At 45.9% G+C, this 24,115-nt stretch overlaps 1 protein-coding gene across 1 annotated transcript; it reads right to left on the reverse strand.

Moving 5' to 3' along the window:
* Positions 1-946: 946 nt before the first annotated feature.
* On the reverse strand, positions 947-21,920 carry vopp1b (VOPP1 WW domain binding protein b; the record flags this gene model as incomplete). The annotated part of the gene is made up of 5 exons (XM_080489635.1): positions 21,745-21,920; positions 4,868-4,926; positions 2,575-2,652; positions 1,514-1,647; positions 947-1,146 (listed from the first exon to the last, which is right to left on the reverse strand). The coding sequence occupies exons 1-5, from the start codon at positions 21,793-21,795 to the stop codon at positions 947-949; spliced, it is 522 nt and encodes a 173-aa protein (XP_080345761.1). The 5' UTR covers positions 21,796-21,920.
* Positions 21,921-24,115: the final 2,195 nt, after the last annotated feature.

Here is a 24,115-nt window from a genome sequence, read left to right on the forward strand (position 1 = left end):
AGGAGTGAAATATTCACAGAGCTGTGCAGCAGAGAGGGTTCGAACCGCTGATCCTCCTGAAGTGAGGGTGCAGGAAGCAGTTCACTCTCTACAGTTCTCATCGGGGCCCTCCCACCGTCTTTCAGGAACACATGTTCATCCCACTCTTCATTTATTGTTCACACACACACACACACACACACACACACACACACACACACACACACACACACACACACACACACACACACACACACACACACACACACACACACACACACACACACACACACACACACACATCCTGTCAATTGTTCTGTTTCCAACAAACATTTTGAAGACACGTCGTTCACCTGTTGTCCGATAATTCCCGCCCACTCACAGGTCTCGGTCTCTCAGCAGTGGTCATAGTGGCTGACAATGCTGAACTGTGGAGGACAGTCTGAGGAAGAGGTGGGGCTTCAGGGGCGAGGAGGCAGGGCTTCAGTTGAAGAGGTGGGGCCTCTGAGGAGGCGGGGCTTCAGTGAGGAGGCGGGGCTTCGACGTCCTGCTCTTTCAGTGAATTTCCAACATGAGGAAGCGACTTGAAGCTGCAGCTCGTTAAAAACTATGAGATCTCAGGTCAGTGAGGAGTGAAATGTCTTCCAGCCGTCTGTACACACACACACACACACACACACACTCACACAAACACACGCACTCACACACACTCTCACACAAACACACACACACACACAACGTCCAGTTGCTCGCAGAGTCTTTAGAAGAAAGTTTAAAAATCATTTTGAAGAGTTTTCAGTTCAGCCGGAGCTGCAGGAGGAAACGTCCATCCAACACTGTACAGGTCATTTACATACACCAGGAGGGAACGGTGTGTGTGTGTGTGTGTGTGTGTGTGTGTGTGTGTGTGTGTGTGTGTGTGTGTGTGTGTGTGTGTGTGTGTGTGTGTATTGTTTCCTCCTACAGTTCACTTCTTGTCGCCGTTCTGAAATATCTGTTCGTACGACGGGGGTGGGTGGTTGCAGTAGGACGGAGGTGGGGGGTAGGACGCCATCATCATGTGGGCGGAGCCGGGCTGCGCCGGGTACGCCATGGGAACGCCGGGTGGGTCGACGGCCGTCATCCCGTTGACCCCGAAGCCCTGCATGCTGCCGGGCTGCTGCGACACTGAAGGAGAGGAAAGACACTGGAAGTAAATCTAAATGAGCTCAGTGAACTTCTGCTGACTAACGACTGTGAGGCTTTTTAAAATTATAAATAAAAACGTCTCTTTGTTTCTCAGGTGAAACAACATCAAGCAGGAAAATCCACCAAATACGATAGAAAAATCTCTAAAAACATCTCCAAACGTAAAATCTAAGTTTATTTATTCGCCTGTCTCGCGGCGCTGGACCGATTTCATTTGGTGTCAAAAGGTGAAATTGGTTCTGTTGAAGGTTTCAGGCCTGGTTTCTTCTTCGCCGGTGGATTTTTCCCGCGTTTGCGAGACGTTGGTTAGCGTTAGCCGCGTCGAGCTAGCTGAGCGTTAGCGTACCTGGCGTGGTGACGGGGTGGCGGGTGAACGACACGTTGAACGCCGGCTCGTCTCTCAGCGGCGACGGATACATCCTCCTCCGGATGAAGAACCCGGCGCCGCAGCAGAACAACACGCCCATCATCAGGAGAACCCTGAGACACACACACACACACACACACACACACACACACACACACACACACACACACACACACACACACACACACACACACGTGTATTTTAAGTCACACATAAAAATTAATTATTAATTTTAACTTATCTAACGATTTACATTCTTTACTTTTTCTATTGTTTTTAATCGTTTGCCAACTATTCTTGTAACTTTAACAATTTGGACAAATCCAATTAGTGGATTTGGTCGTTTTAGACATTTTTACCCGTTTTAGCAAATTTTAGTAATCAAACAGGAGTTTTTGATATTTTCAGCTATTTCACTCCACCAGATGGCGCTCTTGGTTTGAAGGCTGAAAGACCGGCAATGAAGTATGCTTTCAAACATTTGTTGAACAGACAGCGCCATCTAGTGGCTTCAGAAAATATTGACAGTGGTTCATGAAGCTTCACTACTGTTTACACTGTTGTAGATTTACATGTTTAACTCACTCTTTTTCTCGAGGTTTTAGCTATTTTGGGAATTTGAACTGTTTTGAAACATTTTTTGCAACTCCTCGGGGGGGCGCTGTTGAGCAACGAGCGAGTAGAACGTACTCCTTAGCAGCTCGGCCAATTTCAATTTAAAACTGCATTCTTTACAAAACGTAAATTCTCTGCTGCCGGAAACGATAAAAGCTAACGCCAACTATTTTGGCAAATTCACCAAATTGAGCCGTTTCTAGTTTTACATTTTTAAGCAAGGTTTTGGTGGTTCCTCTGAACAATTCACTTATTTCAACCATTTTAACAGTTTTATATTTGGACCATTTCTCGTGATTTAAGTCTTTTTTTTTTAAACCATTTGAACTATTTTATCTCTATTTATAGAAACCATTCTTCTATCCGAGTTCAGTGTATTTTTTATCAGTATTACTTGGTGGAGTAGTGGTTTTCTCCGCACTCACCAGAAGTACCATAGTCTCTGGATGGACAGAGCTCGCACACAGCAGCGAGTCCCACAGCAGTCCTCATAGGAGCGACATCTGCAACAACGAACAACACAGGAATCATCACGCGCGTACGAAACGTGTTTGTCAGAGTCCGGAAGAGGCAGAAGAAACCGAAATAACAAAAGAGGGTCAAATGAATAAAACGGCTCCGGTTCAGTTTGAGGAGTTTACTTTGACTTTGTTTCACATCTAAAACCTCAGGAGAGGAAAAGAAAACAGTTCATGTTCAGCAAATATTAAAACGTGGCGCATATTGAAGTAAACTGTCTTTATGTTTCACTGCTGCGTCAGTGTGTGTGTGTGTGTGTGTGTGTGTGTGTGTGTGTGTGTGTGTGTGTGTGTGTGTGTGTGTGTGTGTGTGTGTGTGTGTGTTCGATCACTGTGGATACTCTCCATGCCAGCAGCATCACTCTGCTGTTTTAGTAGCAGATGAGCAGGTTTTGTCTGTGGAGACGTCATCACAAGTTCATTCTGTCAACACACTCCTAACACACTCCTAACACGCTCCTAACACACTCCTAACACGCTCCTAACATGCTCCTAACACGCTCCTAACACGCTCCTAACACACTCCTAACACGCTCCTAACACACTCCTAACACGCTCCTAACACACTCCTAACACACCGTGAACACGCTCCTAACACACTCCTAACACGCTCCTAACACGCTCCTAACACACTCCTAACACACTCCTAACACACTCCTAACACACTCCTAACACGCTCCTAACACACTCCTAACACACCGTGAACACGCTCCTAACACACTCCTAACACGCTCCTAACACACTCCTAACACACCGTGAACACGCTCCTAACACACTCCTAACACGCTCCTAACACACTCCTAACACACTCCTAACACGCTCCTAACACGCTCCTAACACACTCCTAACACACTCCTAACACGCTCCTAACACGCTCCTAACACGCTCCTAACACGCTCCTAACACACCGTGAACACACACTGAACGCACTTAACACTTTCACATGGTCTTAATGGTCCAAAAACATTGTATTCAAAGTTTCAAGCTTCTCCTTGATTTTCCTCCATTTGAATCTTGGATCATAGGAGCTGCATTCAGAATCTGCTGTGTCTGTGTGAGCTGGACTGGCTCCGCCCACACATGCCCATCTGGGGAAGAGGAGGAAGTACTTCCTCTCGTGGTGCCATGTGCCAGAGCAGAGCTGCCTAATTGTGGGAGGAGTCAAAGGGAGGGACTACCTTGATTGGGATTGGCTAAACCCCCGATGACACTATATAGGGTTTGATTTCTGATTGGCTGGTTGGAGCAACACACTTTTTAAAAACTGAAACAAGCCAGGGAGAGAGAGGACAGACTGTCTTCACTTCTGGGGCGTCAGTCCAGGTATGAGGACGATTAGTACTGATGGAAAACCTTTAGAAAGTGAATTTAGCATAATGCAACGCTTTTAAAGGAGCTTGTCGTCGTTTAAAGTTCCCATGGCGTCGTCTTTCTGTCGTCAAATCCCGTCCTGCACTCTCCCAGCTCCGAGCTGAATCGGGGGTGAATGAAGGAAGGTTGGAAGCGTGGGAGAAACTTGTTGACTTGTGAGAGAGACAGCGAGGGAAGCGGTGGGTCTGCTGGGAAACGGAGCTGAGTCACACTCAGATCGTTTCTCTGCATGTTAATGAATCCGCCGAGGTCCAACGCTGACCTCGCTCTTTGCTATTCCTCTCAGCGCTTAAGATCCAAAAGAAAAACACGTCTCAACAGCCCAGGGGAAAAAACAACAACAACAACAACAACAACACCGTTGCAGCGTCTTCACACTGCTGAGAGGACATGAGGAGACTCGAGGCCCGCAGGCCCAACGTCGACCACCAGGGGGCCCAGTGCTGGTTCAAGGTAAAAACTCAAGTCAGTGCAATTAAAGATAGTCTGAAGAGAATCAGTGTTCATAATCAGAACATAATCAGTGTACATGTACTTTGTTGCACTAAAATGAAGGTAAATATTTACTGTTATTGTTAGTTATGAGTTTTTGAGCAATTATCCTTGTTTCTGCATTTTAATTTCAGACGTTTTTCATTTACACGATGGAAATCGATGGAACAGGGAATGTTGGGCCACCAGTGGGTGGTTTTTTTTGTAATGATGCCACACACACATGCAGAGAACATTAACAGTAGGAGTACATGGACATTCATACTTTCATTTTCATTACAAGTTCAGAAAGTATATTTTAATACTAAACGTTAAAGGTTGTGAGAGTGGAACTTACATGAAGTAGATGGGATATCCGCCCTCGAAGTACCAGCAGTACTTTTTGGCCTCTACACACTGTAACAGAACAAAGAGGGGTAGTTGTTAATAAAGTGGGATTCGACTCTTTTTGTACAGCATAGTGAACAACAGGACATTGACGCAGGTTGAAAACCAAAACAACGTCCATCTTTAAACCCCTTCCTCCATCTTCTGCAGGACCTGCTCTGCTAGCAGCTCCACCATGAGACCCGGAAGGAACTCTGTCGACTGGGGACCCTCCAAGATCTATGATATTATTCCTGCAGCTCCGGCTCTCTAAATCTGCCATCTTAGCAGTTAGCCTGCTATTGCTATCAGCTAGCGCTGCACATCGCTCCAGCGGCCGACTGCGACGATGTGATGCGTTGCGCTCGGATACTGTTGCTTGGATCTTACCGAGTAGCCCGGTTAATCTTCTTGCCGGCCCGAGATGCTAGCACGCTGCTCCTCCAACAGGCTAGCTATGCTATGCTAGTCAAACACGCGCGGCTACAGGAGGTTGGAGACTCGCTGCTGGTCTTCTTCGGCGTCGCAGTACAAAAATGGCTACGATTGGATGTGTTTCTGGAGCTGACGATGAGGAGGGTCCAGCCCAGTACTACCAGAGAGTACCTGAAAAGTGGGCAGGAAGTATGAAAGCAGATTCCTGAATACTCACTTTAACAGAACGGAACATTTGATTGAACTGAAATCTACTCAGCTGACAGAATCAATCTCTGATGGAAGCAGGCAGGGTGGTGACCATATTGGAAAACGTCTCCTTTGCCTGATTCGATTCCTCTCTAGCGTCGATTCCTCCTCTCTGCACTCCACGGATAGAAATCCTCCCCGTTCCATTTCCATTACTGGCCCGTCTCCAGGACGCACCGCCGCTCGGCTGGAGAGCCCCTTTAATTACACGCCTTTGAAATGATCTCCTTGTATGAAAATACGTCCGGCTTTGTGGCGGCGCGGGGAGGATTCCTGATTCAGCCCGAGAAGAAGAACGGAACGAGGGCGTCGAGACGGTGGGAGAGCGTGAAGGTGAGATAGGAGAGAAGAAAAGCAGAGAAGAAAAGGAGAGAGTCACACTTGCAGGGACACGCTTCGCCTCCGGGTGGCGGGCAGAGCGAGAGAGAGAGAGAGAGAGAGAGAGAGAGAGAGAGAGAGAGAGAGAGAGCTCGTCTCTGGAAGGATTTGGACCGGAGGACGAATGCAAATGAGAACACAGTGAGGATTTGGCAACAGCTTGGACACTGACAGTCGCCAACGCCACATTGTTAGAGGAACTCGATTAACTCCGAAAGTGAAGTGGCGGCAGGGTGACTTTTCTGCTTCCTGTGCAGGTACGACGCTCCTCCAACCGAACCAGACGCCCTCAGTTACAAGTGATGTGTGACGTGACGACACGGGGCGAAGTCGTGGTTTCACCCCCCGAGGACGTCTGGTTCCATCCTGTTCTGCCAGGAAGGCTCTTCTCCCGGTGAAATTAGATTTTTCTCCTCTTGCTGGACGTGAAAGCGGCGATTAGAGCGCCGAAAGCCGGAAGCGAGCTTCCTTTTCAACCATCTTCTCCACTGAAAACACCATTTTACATCATCCTGGTGTGTCCAGGACGGACTGACCGGACAACGACCGTGATAATCCGGTTTTACCTGTCGTTGTCCCAAGTGGACGAGTTTTATACTGAGACTGAAAATTCTTGAATTTTTGAGGATTCTTCTCAATAAAAAACAGACTAATGGAATAAAAATGGTGGTCAAAATGGACAAAACCAAAGTTACAGAAGACAGGAAGTGATAGAGAATTGTCCTCCAGTGTGTGGTCCTGCCCTCGGTGGAAAACGTTTGGATAACTGCTGGTTAAAGACACAGTTTTGGTTCCGACTGAAGCTGATGACTCGAGTGATTCTGCTACTTTCCCTCAATTTCCACTATAAACTGGTAGTTTTGGCTTTGAAATAAACAAATAGCTCCAGTACTTACTGGAGTATATTTAATCCACATTGATGATCCATGGCTTTAGTGATCGTCCTTCTTTATTCTGGTTAGACTGAGATCGAGTTGTAGGAATATATAAGTGTATTTCACACCGAGTGTTTCTTTCCCAGAGGTTAAAGTTTAAATCTAAAAGTCTCACTTCTGCACAGAGAATAAACCAAAACATCAAATTAAGAGCATCGCCAAAGTCGATTTGTTTACGAACAAACCAGACTTTGTCTCCATCAAAACTGTTTATGTTTCCTGACTGACGTCGTCTTTGGAAAACTGCCGCAAGGGATTCTGGGATGTCAAAGATGGCGTCGGGGCAGTTCCAATGAAAATATCAACATTTGATACACGCCAGACTTTCTCAAAGAAAAAGAGTCTTCAAGCCACGAGAATGTCGTGAAACTGATCGTTAATCGTTTCTCAGATGCGACTCGAGATCTGGAGAGATCCGGTTCACAAACGGGATCTTGCTTCGGGAATCTTTGGCCGTTTCCGTGACCCAACAAACCTGGGTATCTTTCATGAAATTTAAATGTGTTCGTCTGGGTTTACAGACGAATTTCCTTCACAAAGGTTTTGACAACGTATTAGAAATGTACATCAAGAACTAAATCTGGATCGTCAACGTTTAATTGTTCCCGTGTGGATTCTGGGAGAGGAGCTTTAATGGAAATATGGATCATTTTGATTTTTCAGTGGTGTAAAGAGTCGGACACAATTCATCTTACAAAGAGAAATATCAACTTCTGTCAACGGTTTGAATCACTTTCTAATAGCCGGATTAATCCAGGCTGAATTGAAGAAAATCTGAGCTAATTCAAGCTTCACAAACCGGTTTTTGTCAATAATGTGTTTTCTAAAAGAAAACCCCAGAATTTAATCAGAGACAAATCAGTAAACCAGGTTCAGGACAATCCAACAGAGCAGAGTTCAGTCGACTTCACGACTCGGCAGCAGCAGCAGCAGCAGTCTCAGATGTTCACGTTTCCCCTCGGTGGTGAAAACACGTCGCCGATGAGCTCTGCCGTTCCATCGCCCACCGAGTATTTTGGTAGCGGAGCCGCGGGGGGTCGTGGCGGGTCGGGCCGTTGGGGAGATTCTCCACCGGCGGCACAAAGGGTTATTAGTCAGGCTGCCGGGGCAGAATGAGCCCATACTGTGACACTTGGTTGGAGAGAGAAACGGCAGGAGCACAGACCTTTAATGAGAGCGAGGTACGGCGGGGGGGAGGGGGGACGGGGGGAGGGGGGGCGTGTTAACAGACACTGATCCAGGCTTCATCCGCCACCCCATGAGCTCCACAACGGTGACGGTGAACCCTCAAAGCACACCATCCAACCAGAAACACAAGTACTGTAACACCAAATCAACCACGCGGGCGAGTCTCGGGCGCCGTTTATACGACATTTCAAGTGAATTGTTTTTGCGTTGTCGTTTCGGGAAAGCTTCGCGTCTTTTGAGACCAAAGTACTTTTCGTTTAGGGCCACAAGTGGGATCTTGTGGAACAAAACTAACGACACTGGGTGTATACGAGAAGAGAACAGTACGCCGTGGGAACATGGAAGCTCCTTTAAACTCTCTTCCTCCGTTGTTTTGGTCGACTCAGTGTCTCTAGAAATGCGTTTCCATGTATGGACGTATGTCCACTTTGTTGGAGAAGCTGTTAAAATTCAAGACTGAACATTTAGTGTTTTGAATAAACTCTTCATGTACGTGTGCAGAACTCGTCATGACAACCGTGGTGCAAACGTTGGCAGCGTGGTGCAAACCGTGGCAGCGTTTCAGACACGTTGAGCTTTCCTCCATTTACACTGAGACGGAGTGATTTTATTTTATTTTTTGAAAGTTGCCTTTACAGTGGGTCCGTAAAGCGACACCAAAAACGCAATGAAAGTTTTCCTTTTTCACTTTAAAATGTTGTCTAAAGATTGAAAAAGTAAGCGTGTTTGGGTTCAGAAAGGAACACCATGAAAGAAATTTAAGAAAAGGCTTTTTTTTTTTTTTTTTTTTTTAAAGAAAAGGTACGTTGTTAGTTTTACGGTCCAAACCGTTCTCCGTGCTCCTGAAGCGCCACCTTCTGAGCTTTTCTCAAAAGTTGTGTTTTCAGTGGATTCAAGCGTCACTGCCCAAACGCAATATAAGCTTTGCGTTTTCACATGAAATCGTTGCCACGTAAACAGGTTTTTAGATTTAGACACGTCAGAATTTTTGTGGCCCTCGCAAGGAACCCTGCTGTACGCCAAACTGCCTCAGCATAATGTGGGAAGAAAAGACTGAACGGGGCCTGAAGGGGGATCCGAACCTCCAGATTCACGTCTCCGATACTCTAGCTTCCTCTCCGCAGCTTCGACATGAACCTCGACGTCTTAAAGGTGCTTGAAAACAGGACCCACCGGGGACCTGAAGTTTAATCCCGCCGTCGCCAAGGATGATCTTAATACGACGACGCTTGATCCTCCCTCTCAGTCCCCCTCTCCATCTCGCAACCTCCCGGCCAACGCTAGGCTGTCCGGCTAAACAACGTCACCTCTGGCATGACAGAGGAGAGCGAGGAGAGCGAGGAGGCTGAGAGCTTGACGGGCTCGCCGTGCAAAGAAACAGGCAGAAAATATCACACGAATGGATCAAACAATTCAGTTTTCTCCCCCTTTGTCGTGATTCATCTGCCTTCATTTGGACCTAATTGTTCTCCCGTCCCTCAAAGTCTGCCAGGCGGTGGTCACCATCCAGCCCTGTTCTTTGTCTTTCTCTAATTAGAGCAGGGTGAAAGAGCTGACGGCGGAGGAACGCGTCGCGCTGCGCTCCCGCGGGACCAGAATGACCGTTACGCAACCGCCGAGCGTGTTTCCCGGCTCTGAAAGCGGCTCGGAGAGGTTTTGGCTGGAGGACGATGGGATGAGAGGACGGGGAGGGGACGAGTGGTCCAAACGGTTCCAGAGTGAACCTTTACGAGGGCGAGAGAGGGTTTGAAGTCACAGGATGTGAGAGAAGGTGTACCCATCTCACATTTACTCACAAACCTTTCGCACAAAGCGTGAATCGACTTTCTCAACATGCCAGCATTTCTAAGTACTTTCACAGTGTCAGGAATAAACCGGTGAGTCTTTCCCTTCCACCTCCTCTTTCCCCCTTTCATCCCCCCCCCCACACACACCCCTTCATCCCGTGTTATTGATCTCTGCTGAATGCGCCGATGCCGCCGCCATTAGCGAGCAGCAACAGGACAGCGGGTATCATTTGATTGCCAGGCTGCGTTCGGTTTTGAGGAGGAAACAGCAAAAAAGGAGGAAAATAAAACAAAAATAAGAGTGTTGAGGACGAGAACAACATGGGGAGGAATCTCTGAGCTCGGATCAGTTCTAACGTTTCAAAATGAGTGTGACGGCTTGAAATGACAGTCAAACCTCACAAGTGTGAACATTTTCAAACAATTACTGGGGTTGGGATGATTAATGGAAATCATTAGTCGACTCGTCGGGTACCGCGAGTCCTCGACTAAATCTGGTAGTAAATTAAGTGTCAATTCGAAGCAGTGAAGCGCAAAACCTTACTTTAGTTAAGGAGCAAAATTGCATCTGCAATAAGAGAACAAGATGTGATATCTCATCTTTGCCCGTCTACACCACAATGGAGCCCGAGCGTTTTAGAAAAGTTCCACCTTGGCATTGTTCGTGGCGCTACTAGACATCATTCGGAATGTCTAGCCTTTCCTGGAAAATGAAAGTGAAACTGGAATTCAGGGTCGAAACCAGCACAGATTTTTATTTGTTAATTACTGGACCTTAAATTGTAGAAGAAAAACGTGGTGATTAATCATTTCTGGTCTTATAAAAGGGTATTAAACTTGTGCTTTTTATGTGCTGATATAAAAACATTTGAAGCTGTTTACAGATGCTCGGGTTTGAAAACATGAACTGATGACCATAACTCAAGATTCTCAACAGTCTGACCATCTGAACCTGAAAAAAACAAAAACATTTTCACAGTAGAACGGTGACTCTTTTACAATTAAAAACCAGCGAAAGCTTTACTCATCTGAATGCTTTTCTACAAAATAGAGCAACAACAAAGCATCACAATGTCCTATTTTACTCTATCATTCTTCAGGTTTTACCAACTTTTCTTGAAGTGCAGTTTTAATATGAAGACGAATCAGAGCAGACTGACACACGACAGTGTGTGCAGGTTGATTCTTGTGTTTCTGAGCCCGACTGACGGCGCAGTGGAACAGACATTATCATGCATCATGAAGCTGTGTGATAATGCGCTCTAATTATAGGCCCAGAAACGACATCCTGGCAGAGCAGGAAATGGGCAGTTTATTAGCCGGATGGCTGCACAGTTAAGGTGGCTGAGCGTCAGGAGGGCTACGGTGGCCCGGGAAGGTCAAGTCAAGATCACAGCTGCTCTTTGTATGAGGGGGAAGGCAGACAGAGGAGAAACGACCGAGGCTACAACTGGAAGCTGTAACATCTCCGAGTTACTTTCACTGGATTACTGGGACAAAGAAAATAGGGTGAGAGCACTGAGAGCTAGGTCACGATCTAGATCTTATGTGGTTCTAGAGCCCATCTGGAGCGGCTTAACAGACTAAGACTGAGACCAAGTTAAGACCAAGACCAGAGCGGCCCAAGACAAACAAATGACCAAGTCTTTGAGGGGCCAACAGCATAACACTCCAAGACCAAGAAAAGACCAACATTTTGAGGGACCAAGACCAAAGTGTTCCAAGACCAAGACAAGTCCAAAACCTGAGCTTCCCAAGATCAAGACCAAGATTTTAAGGGGCTGAGACAGAGTCAAGACCAAGACCAGAGCATCCCAAGACAAGACCAAGACTTTTAAGGGCTGAGGCAGAGTCACAACCAAGATCCGAGCATTCCAAGACCAAGAAACGACAAACATTTTGAGGGACCAAGACCAAGACCAGAGTGTCCCAAGACCAAGATAAGTTCAAAACGTGAACATCTCAAGATCAAGACCAAGATTTTAAAGGGCTGAGACAGTCAAGACCAAGACCAGAATCCCAAATCCAAGATGTTGAGGGTCCAAGAACAAAGTAAAGACCAGGAAAGAGAGCATCCAAGAACCAAGACACGAGTACCCCAAGACCAAGACAGCACCAAGACTTTCAGGGGCAGAGACCTTAAAGTCCTTGAAAATCTACCGTCTCCAGGACTACAATACCAGGCTGCAGACTAATGTCCGATGTATATACGTAGACGTTTAATTCCGAGGATTTGTACACGACGGTGATCATGAATACACACTTCTGCAGACGACCAATCAGAAAGAAGCCGAGGATCTGAGGCACTTCACAGGCTGATGAAACATTTAACAACCATCCAGCACGGCAGAGAGACAGCGAGAGGGAGGAAGAGAAGGGAAAAGGCCACAGGGGCTAAGAATAGAACACAAAGCTGCGGCAGAAATAACGTCGATTAACAAAAAGTGGACAGAGTAAGCTGGAACTGCTGAGGGTTAAGATCACGAGCTGTGAGCACAATGCTCAATCCTAATCCGAGTGACAGGAGCAGCTGTTTAATCGTGAAAGTCCAAGAAAACTCAATTTAATTCCAGTCAGAACAGAAAATCAGGACTTATATGGCAATATTTCTTTGTATTAGAGATTACTTCGACCCTCTTACACAACTCAAAGTATTAATGCTTCTATGTTCATTTCTCACTGTACAATACGAACGCCAAAACACCATGGCATGTTAAACTGTTACCACGCTACGACTGGTTTACCGTATATCCCAGAATATAGGTCGCACCTGAGAATCAGCCGCCTCTCTTGAACGTTTGAACGATGGGGGATAAAAACTGCATAACTGTTAGTGTTTTCTCTGGATACATTTTTAGAAATTCAACAGAAACTTTAAACATTGTCTGCAAAAGAATTGGATGATTTAAATCAGAATATGACCATTTGTATTCTTTGTTCTCACTTAAAAAATAAATATATATATATATATATATATATATATATATATAAATAATTGAAATGAGACTACAAGTAAACAAAAAATGAAACCATACAACTGTAAAACTTATTTAGTATTGTTAACAACAACAATAACAATAATAATAATAATAAGTGATACATTTTATTTATAGGCACATTTCAGAAAACTCAAGGTCACCTCAACAGTTACAATAAAAAAAAAAATGAAAATGAAAATAAAAATAATCGAAATGATATAAAAGCAAGTGCAAGTTGAACATTACCTTACTCTCTGGACATTAACATTGCCAAAAATTCAACATGAATTCCAGGGCCTCTCAGTATTTGATTCGATAAAAGAAGTGACATTTTGTTTTAATCCAAACTGATGTTGGTATCAATAAATAGACTTAAACGGGTAAATGGGTTTCACTTATATGGCACCTTTCTACCGCTTGAGCTGCCCTAAGCTCTATACATGCTTTACGCCACACATTCACACACCAATGGAGGCTGCAGCCATACGAGGCGCTCAGTCCATCCATTGGGAGCAGTTTAGGGTCCAGTGTGGACCGATAGGGAATCAAACCTCCAACCTCTGCCAACTGAGCCACGGCCAGTCTTAAATAAATCCTCCAATGTGACCAAATGTGTGGCCACTGCTTCATTTTCTCAGTTTCTTCCAACGCTGGTGCTCGGTATCGGGAAACAAACGGTTCCTGTGGGCCGTAACCGGCAGCTGGAACCCTGAACACATTCAACCTGACTCTATCAGGTGTCGGGATTGGTCGGTCAGTTTTGTCTTAAGTCTCCAACTGATGAGATGAAGGAGTAGTTTTATTGGATCACTTTCCACGGGGCTCCTCACTCTGACCAGAACGGACAGAGATCCGTTGGATGTCTGCATGACTGCTGAAATGATTCATTTCCCTCCTCTGCTTTCATCCTCGCATGCTGTTTGCATCTGCCGGCATCGGCGCCTCACTAATTACCAAATTACTGCTCTAATCGTCGCTCTGTTGTGATAATTATTGTTGCTGACTCAGTAAACCACTACGAACAGTCCTGTTGGCTCCCAAGTAAAGCGTCCATAACAAGACCCCCATGCTGGTGACATTTGAGATGCTGCATTTCCCTGCAATTAGTGGACATCAAGCTGCTCTGAGGAAAGAGTTCGGAGTCCTCCACGACTTTGCGGGTTAAAGACAAAGTGCACTGGCCAACACCTGGAGGCACGGACTGTCTAATGAGGTTGGATTTCTTTCATACTTGGATGGTCAAAGAGATCAAATCCAGTGAGCAGCGGTTCTCTGGGGTGCCGGACGTCGGACTACTTAAGACTGGAAAAACCTTGAAGGTCTGATGAGTCTCTTTCTGCAGAATGTGATATAAACGCCATAAACGACTGATTTGTATCAGCGGCTGTGATGGTATGAAGATCTTCATGGATCATTATTACCAATTGAGCGTTATTTAATCCCCACAGTCTACCGACCAGCTCCATCTCTTAATGGGTACCATCACCTGAATGCTTGTTCCAGCAAACATCTCGAACCAGACCTCCGTCCAGCAGAGCACCACAACCGTGTGACGCTTTTTACATTTACCGGGAACAAACCCGGTGCAGCTTTGTAAACGGACCCCCTGGAAAATGGCGCAAAAGACGGCGGCAGATCTGAAGATGAAAGGGAGACCAAATAGCAAGGTGTACCTAATGCACCATAACAGAGTGTATTACTTCCTCCACCAAGCATTTCCACATCTGTTTTATCTGACAGGTAACATGTGGAGACGTCACCTTGGTCATTCTTGTTGCAGCAAAATAGAAGCAAATGAACTTTCTCCGCCATCAGCATGTGAAATCAACCACCGACTGACACTTCTATCACCAGTCGCCTCAAGAATAATTCCAGATATCTTGACTTTTGTTAGAACATCAATCAAAGATTGCCATCTTTTATTTACTCTTAATCTTTCATAGTCGTAGATGTAAAAAAAAGAGAGTAACCACACAGCGGCAGATAGGTGTAATATCACAGCCTACCATTTTCATAATTATTGTAATAACAGACACTGCAGAGACTCAAAATCATCCAAGCCTTTCACAGTGGGTTTGCAGATCTGACAGTGTCGTCGCCGCGCTCCTTTCTTAGCAGTTGTCAATTATCCTGAAAGAGCCCAGATCGCTCTGCCGCCCCAATTCTCAGCTCAGTGGTGTGACCGCGTTCAAACTGGGCGAAAACGTCCTAATCGTCTCACTAACCCAGCAATGAATCCTAAAACAGGCGGACTCAGCAGCAGCCTGATTCCAAATGACCGTGATTTAAATCTTCCACTTGGTAATTATGGCTGATGTCAGCGGCAAATAGCATGTTCCTGAAAGCAGTGGGACGCCCGCCCTCCGCTCCAGCCCGTCATTAAGAGGAGCCGCGCCCAGAACACGAGCCTGTTTATCCCCGTATCACCAACACCGCTGCTCCTGTGCTTTCCAAGCGAGATCCTCCATGTTCTGAATTTCCTTCATCGTCAGGAAAGGTGGACTTTGTGGTGTAATTCCCATTTTCGAATGCAGTGGTTCACATGATTTTTTTTTTTAAGTTTGAGAAATGCGAAGGATCTTGTAGTCCGTTGGAGCACTGGTGACGGGGTCGTGGTTAGTGCTTCCTCGGCTTGCTGTCCTCTGGGAGGCCTTTGCTTCTGCTTCTGTTCTTCACTTTGTGGATCCCGTGTGTCACGGAGTCGTTCTCCTTTCTCTCCCACCGAACAAAGCTTATTAATGCTAATCTTCCACCAGTTGGACTGCGTCCTCCAGGGGGAAGAGCCACTTTTCGTCTTTGCTCATGAGTTCAACTCTTTCTCCCTCCTCATATGTCAAACAGGTATTTGGCAGCTTCCTTTTACTCGACCCGACACGTCTCTGACGAGTCGATAAAAGCCAGATGGGTGTCGTTTGACACCTGCCTCACCAGAAGGACACAGCGGCTTGGACCTCAATTTATCAACCTAATAAGCATTCCTGTCAACAGTCACATTTTTTTTTTGTTTTTTTTGTCATTGAATTCAGCATATTTCTGTAAACAGTTTTATCTGTAGGAACGTTCACAGCGTTACTATTATGCAGTGTGAAAAACAGCAGATCGCTTTTTCTTTATTTCCCGCTTTGCCACAACTTACCAACGCACCAACCAATCGCGCAGGAGAATCATCAGGGCGACGCTGTGATCATGTGACCAGCAGACGTCAATAAATGCGTCAGGAAGACGGGCGGGAGCATGTTTCTCTCTGGTCGTCAATGTGAGTCTGACCGCCGCAAAAAACGCCAAAAAAATAAGGTGATTGTTGGTGAGTGTGAGCTAGCATTGCTACGTTAGCATGCTAGCAATGTCAAGGCTATGTATTATCGACTTAAGGCTGCTTCACGCCACGCAAAAAAACAAAGGCACTCGTGACGATATTTTGATCGTCACGATTGTTTAAAATCCGTGGTCTTAAGATGGAAAGTGGAACGGACCCGTAGACGTCCGATATCTTGTCCACTGATTCATAGACGTCCGATATCACGTCCACGGTTTCGTAGACGTCCAATGTCACATCAATGGATTCGTAGACGTCTGATGTCATGTCCACGGATTCATAGATTTCTCATCTCACAAACACAGATTCGTAAACGTCTGATATCACGTCCACGGATTCGTAGACGTCCAATATCACGTCCCACTACAGGTGCTAAGAAGTGGATAGAATTGCAGCAGAAAACGATGCTCTTGTCATCGCCACAGCAACGCTGCACCATGACGATAGATAGACGCTAAAGTAAAGGAGCACATTAGCACCATGACGGATATTTGTTAAGAGCTCTAGTGAACAACTGAAGCGACTCACGATTTACCAGAGGGAAAGACGAGTTGGTGCACCGTTCCTCCAGCCTGCCCACCAAGTCCTTCCTATAAGCAAACACCTGATTTCTTCTCCTCAAAACTTTCCTCTCCGTCTAAACCAGGAGTTGTTATCAAGCACAGCCTGCAGCCTCGCGGCGACTCTGATTACAATAATGTGATTTAGAGTGAGATAAACGTTTCACTCCCACACGCTGCACTCAGGTCCTCGCTCGGCGTCGCACAGCGTTGGGAGAGGGAACCCACCCAGAAACAAACAGGACTTCAGTTTAACCGACGCAGTCGATTTTTTTTTGTGTGTTTTTTCCAGCTGTTTACTCAGCTCCAGCTAATAAACTCTGCTCAGTGCGAGCGCTCCGAGCTCCAAACGATTTTTGAAGGCAGCACCGAATCTGTACCCCGCGAGCGAAGCTTATCAAGTTATTATTGGAAAAATTAAATGAGCAATCTTGAATCTTACTCCATTTTATCACTTCATTAAACGCCGGTAGGCATTACAAAGCAGTTTCTTTTCACGAGAGACGCTGAATTTATTCACATTAACGACCCTGATCCGATAAGTTTCTGCCTTTTTATTGGCTGAAGTAGTTTTTTTAGCCTCCGATCAGCCCGGGTCCATTGATTAGACCTCACAGTCATTAGCTATTGTTTACTACCACTTTGCATATTTAACATCAATGAAAGTATCAAATATTTTGATTAAGCATTTTAAATGAGTTTATACTGACTGAGGGGAGTTGAATCACATTTGATGCAGAAAACAAGGAAATTCCAAAGATTAAATTATTGGTTTTTTTTTAATCTTCAGAAGATGAAAATTTGCTCCTCAAAGTTGATGGAAGAAAAAAAAAAATCTACCCTCACCGCCTCGGAATGTGCAAAAGTGAGAACTCCAACATCTCGAGCTAAATTTAGAGCAAACGGCAAAAAGCAGAAAAGCTCCTTGGAGTCAGAAGAACATGAATTATTCAAATTTGAATTATTAACCAGAGATCAAACACATAAAAAACACGTTTCTAAAGATAACAGTGAGTTTATTCATGTGAAACACCTCAGATTTTAGACAAATTATCATTTAAATGCGGATTTTTATTTTTTTTTCCATTGTTCGACAGCTTCTTCTTTCTACACGGTTCAGCCGGAACATTAAGACCTAAACCCCACAGGTCACCGCTCATGATCGATATCCACTCAACCCAGGATGTGAATCATTTATCTGCCTCGTCTGCACGTCATCAGACTCCTTCAGCCCGTCTCTACGTCACTCGTCAAAAACCTTGAAGACGCTTGGAAATGCTTTCCCGCACATCGGGTCCACCTGGAGTGCGTCCCGGCGCCGAGCCAGAAGCTGCAGCGATGATTGGCTGCTCTGCTCTCCAGATCCCCTCAGGCTTCGGGATTAAACCTTCATCCGCCGCGCGTCGCCTTCAGACGCTGAAAAGAAAATCTTGTGCGGTGCGTTCAGGCGTCCGGCGGCTCCCACGTCGCTGGAAAGCGCTGTCACCGGCCATCAAGTCAGCGCACAGAGCAAAAAACAAAACAAAAACAACAAAAAAACATAAACGAGACCTTCAAATGTCTCTTTGTCCGAAGCCTTAAAGCGGCGAGCCGCGTGTGACCTTCAGACGACAGCAAGGAAACCCGGCAGCGGCTGCATCAGACGGACGATTCAAACATTTGTACCTCAAAAGCAGTTTTGTTTTTAGGGTTACTGACGTCACAGAGGAGTGGACATGCTGACAGGAACTGATGGAGCCAGAAACTACAAGCTTCAGTCCAGCTGCTGCTGCTGCTGTGGAGAAAACCCACTCTCTGGAAACACTTTACGTTAGTAACTCGTTCTTCTGCACATGCTCAGTCGATGGACAATCGAGGTGCCATGACTCCCAGTTCCGTATTCTCCTGGGACTTGCTACTTTTATTTTGACAAGTCACCGTTTTAACAATCCAACTTGGTCGTCTGTCCGCGTACTCCCATTATTAAAGTTGATACAAAAAGAGTGTTGCCGTGCAAACGTGCAACTTTTTCCCGAAAAAAAAAAAAAAAAAAAGGCAAAAATGATGAGTTTTCACTTGAAACGTTGTCGTCTGAACGGGGGTCTAACGCCGGGTCAACAAAAGCTTGAGATTAAGCCCCGTTTACACGCCGACGAAAACCAGCGTGGCCGCAAAACTTCCGCAATCGTCACTTTTTCGTAGCCAGCTTTCGTCGTCTGGTCACACGGACGTCGGGAACTCTCCGTGTTGTTAGCATTTATAGCGTGTCGCTCCCTTACACACACGTACGCCAGGTTACAGTTCAAACAGCGTCTCTGCCTTTGCCGCGGAAATCGCAAAACACTTGGTTGATACACGGGGCCACGTCAAGAGAGGCGCCGGCAGCTCGAGATTCACAGCGATTCAAGTTGAACACGCATTCGAACACAAATCTCAGAGAAAACGGCTTCGCGTTTTTTCTTCCCAAAACATAAAACTGATTCATTGGAGCCGTTCCAGCAGCGGCTCTGCCGCTTGACCTGTGGCCTCCACCTCACTCCAGAGTTTTCTAACCATGATAATGAAACGCCGTCATTACACTGTCAAAAAAACCCTGATTCCAAAGGTTCTTTCATCGATCCCCAGATTCTTTTTGTCGAGTATGCGATCAAGAATGGGAGGTATTAGACTTTTAATTAGTCGTTTCTCAGCAAACAAACATTTTTATCTGGCTGAACTGGAGTCGGTATGAGACGGAAAGTCCAAAGACAAAAGTAAATTCCAAGCCTTGTCTTTCGTAGTTCTTTGCGTCAAGAAGCCGGGGCTCATGAAACGACGTCGTCGAGGCCGTCCGGAACCGCTCTGAGGGCTCCGCTCCCCGGAGGAGGCCGCTCCCGTTCAAAATGGACGTGCTCGCCAACGTCAGCTCCATGAAATCAAATAATAATGACAGGAGTGAATATTACATGAACAGACACGAGTGTCAGCGCGGCGGCGACCGCGGCCTCGGAGCCCCGTAAGGAAATAGAATTAGAGGTCGCCTGGTGTCCCCTTGTTCCCCTCGGATGATCCCCGGCCCCAAAAAGGACACGAGGAGCCGAGGCTGCGCGCCGCTTTTATAATTCATGAGGAACAGCGGGAACGACACAAAAAGCAGAAACGTGGCAACGCAGGAGCAAGTGGGGAAAGGTGGAGAAGGAAGGAGCGGCTGGTGCTAATTCAGGGATCAGAGGTATTAACCCAAACGCTCAGTACCTTACTCCTTATGAAGTATCCTCAGCATCATATTTACAAAAACATGTAAAAGGCTGCAAATACAAGAGGCGCAGTGTTGAAATTAGACTTCTTTTGCAAAATAAAACATAATTAATTTAACAAAAAAAAGTGTGTATTCAAAAGGGTTTCGAGCTCCAGTCATTCCAGCGTTGGGTGGGCCAGAGAGCACGAGACAATCCTAAAACTAGAGCTACGCTCGGTAGAGCGCAGACCTTCCCCAACGTCACAGCTGTTTGCGGAACTGAGTTAGCATAGCTAGCATGATAGCCGTTAGCTCATATTGATGCTAACTAGCCTGTCAGGTCGCTACATCACTGTGTGAACCACTGAGCGTCTCCGTGGCAACAGACGCTGATCTCCTCTGATCTCCGCCATGAGGTGCCTCTCCCATCCGCTTTGTAACGGACATTTCTTTGCAGTTTCTTGGGTTTTTTATTCTGAAACGTTTAGCCTCTAACGTCACAAAATCTAATCGATTGATCCTTGGATGATGACAAATCATCCCTAACGACTTCATGCTATAAATGCACGCAGACGAAAACATAACCTTCTCCGCCCAACTTTCGGTCCAAACCATTTGCAAAACTGCCAGATTTCTAACTAACTGCCGAGACAGTTTGGTGTACAGCAGGGATCAGTGTGAGGACCACATACATTTTATTCATCTAATCTAAAGGCAACAATTTCAGTTGAAAACGCGAAACTTTCTTTTCAGGGTCCGTCCACACGACAATTGTGTTCGGAGCCAGTGTAAAGCCAACTTTTTGAAAATGCTCTCAAAGTGGAACTTTTCGAAAACACTCCGTTACTGTGGAAACAGGCGAAAACGACACTTTCTAGAAACGCGACGGAGCCCAAGTGTGCATGAGCAACACGGCTGCAGTTAATATTTCTTCTGCACATGCTCAGTAGATGGATGATAAAGTCCTCCGTCATGTCATGACTCCCAGCCCATATTCTCCTGGGACTTGGTGGTTTCATAGTTGAGTCACCGTAATAACAATCCAACTTGGTCGTCCGTACTTAACAAATATACGTGTACTCCATTTTTAATGTTTATAGCGTATTGTTCTCTCGGGCAAATGCTAAGAAAATATGAAATATTTACAGGAGACATGGTGAGAAAAATGAGCTGAGATGACTTTCTCCTAAAACTGGCTGACAGGTCATGAGGTCCGGAGCTCCAGGTCCCATGTGGTCCAGGTCTGGGGTCAAGTATGAAGCTGAAAGTGAGACAAAGAGGCTCCTGCAGACCTCCAGTGAACCAGTGTCCTCCAGGCCCAGTAACCCACTGAGGGTCTGCACAAAGACAAAGGATGCCTCAGTCACAGGTACTGACGGTATCAGACAAAGCAATCTGCTGCTGGAGTCATGATTTAAAAAAAGAAAATACATGACTTCATCCACTTCTTCTGTTTTAATCCCAGAAGATTTCCTTCTTTTTCCTTATGCAGCAAAGCAGCGTCAACCCACATTAAAGTCTTCATTTCACACACAAAGAGAGTTAAATGGAGGATTAAACACACGCCGAAGCGAAGAGCAGCAGTCGTTCACCTCAGAAGGTTTGAGGTTTGTCCTCTGAATTTCAGGATAAATAGTAAGATCGGAGCGAAAAAGTAGAATTGTGTGGGTTTTGAATGGAATCTGGTGTGAAGCGCTGTGGACACAATACGTCCAGGACGAGACCCCCCTCCAACACACACACACACACACACACACACACACACACACACACACACACACACACACACACACACACACACACACACACACACACACACAGCTCACCTCCAGGAGGAGCCACAATGTCAGCGCCGCACCGGCCCGTGGCCGCCTCATGTCTCCGCCGCAGGAGAAGGGGAGCCGGGCTCCGCTCCGCAGAGGACACCGGGGAAGAGCAGGGACGGAGAGGGCGAACCGGGGCTCACTGCGCCGCGTTCATTCCCGCTGTCTCCCGAGGAGCCTCGCCGAAGACCCGCGGAGAACCTCGGAGGAGCTCGGACAAGGTCGGAGAGCAGCTCCGGCTGACAGGACGAACCGGGCCGGGGAAGAACCGGAGGAGAACCGGAGGAGAGCAGCGGACCTCAGCCGGAGATTAACGGAACAGAGAGAGTCTGCATCAGGCGGTGATGCTGCTAATCCCCGCCCCTACACACACTCCCTGAGAAATACACACTGTATACACACACACACTCCCTGAGAAATACACACTGTATACACACACACACTCCCTGAGAAATACACACTGTGTACACACACACTCCCTGAGAAATACACACTGTATACACACACACTCCCTGAGAAATACACACAGTGTATACACACACTCCCTGAGAAATACACACTGTAAACACACACTCCCTGAGAAATACACACTGTGTACACACACACTCCCTGAGAAATACACACCGTACACACACACTCCATGAGAAATACACACTGTATACACACACACTCCCTGAGAAATACACACTGTGTATACACACACTCCCTGAGAAATACACACTGTACACACACACTCGCTGAGAAATACACACTGTGTACACACACACTCCCTGAGAAATACACACTGTACACACACACTCCCTGAGAAATACACACTGTATACACACACACTCCCTGAGAAATACACACTGTGTATACACACACACCCTGAGAAATACACACTGTACACACACACTCCCTGAGAAATACACATTGTGTATACACACACACACCCTGAGAAATACACACTGTATACACACACACACTCTGAGAAATACACACTGTGTATACACACACGCCCTGAGAAATACACACAGTGTATACACACACACTGAGAAATACACACTGTGTACACACACACCCTGAGAAATACACACTGTATACACACACACACACTCTGAGAAATACACACTGTGTACACACACTCCCTGAGAAATACACACTGTGTATACACACACTCCCTGAGAAATACACACTGTATATACACACACACTGAGAAATACACACTGTGTACACACACACCCTGAGAAATACACACGGTATACACACACACACTCTGAGAAATACACACTGTGTACACACACTCCCTGAGAAATACACACTGTATACACACACACACTGTGAAATACACACTGTATACACACACACACACTCTGAGAAATACACACTGTACACACACACACTCCCTGAGAAATACACACTGTGTATACACACACACCCTGAGAAATACACACTGTACACACACACTCCCTGAGAAATACACATTGTGTATACACACACACACCCTGAGAAATACACACTGTATACACACACACACTCTGAGAAATACACACTGTGTATACACACACGCCCTGAGAAATACACACAGTGTATACACACACACTGAGAAATACACACTGTGTACACACACACCCTGAGAAATACACACTGTATACACACACACACACACTCTGAGAAATACACACTGTGTACACACACTCCCTGAGAAATACACACTGTGTATACACACACTCCCTGAGAAATACACACTGTATATACACACACACTGAGAAATACACACTGTGTACACACACACCCTGAGAAATACACACTGTATACACACACACTCTGAGAAATACACACTGTGTACACACACTCCCTGAGAAATACACACTGTATACACACACACACTGTGAAATACACACTGTATACACACACACACTCTGAGAAATACACACTGTGTACACACACTCCCTGAGAAATACACACTGTGTATACACACACGCCCTGAGAAATACACACAGTGTACACACACACACCCTGAGAAAAACACACTGTATACACACACACTCTGAGAAATACACACTGTATACACACACTCCCTGATTAATACAACCTGAATACACACACACCCTTAGAAATACACACTGTATACACACACTCCCTGATTAATACACACTGAATACACACACACCCTTAGAAATACACACTGTATACACACACACCCTGAGAAACACACACTGTATACACACACACTCTGAGAAATACACACTGTATACACACACTCCCTGATTAATACACACTGAATACACACACACCCTTAGAAATACACACTGTATACACACACTCCCTGATTAATACACACTGAATACACACACACCCTTAGAAATACACACTGTATACACACACACCCTTA

This window comes from Lipophrys pholis (genome assembly GCF_963383615.2).
Source record: "Lipophrys pholis genome assembly, chromosome: 20".
NCBI lineage: Eukaryota > Metazoa > Chordata > Actinopteri > Blenniiformes > Blenniidae > Lipophrys > Lipophrys pholis.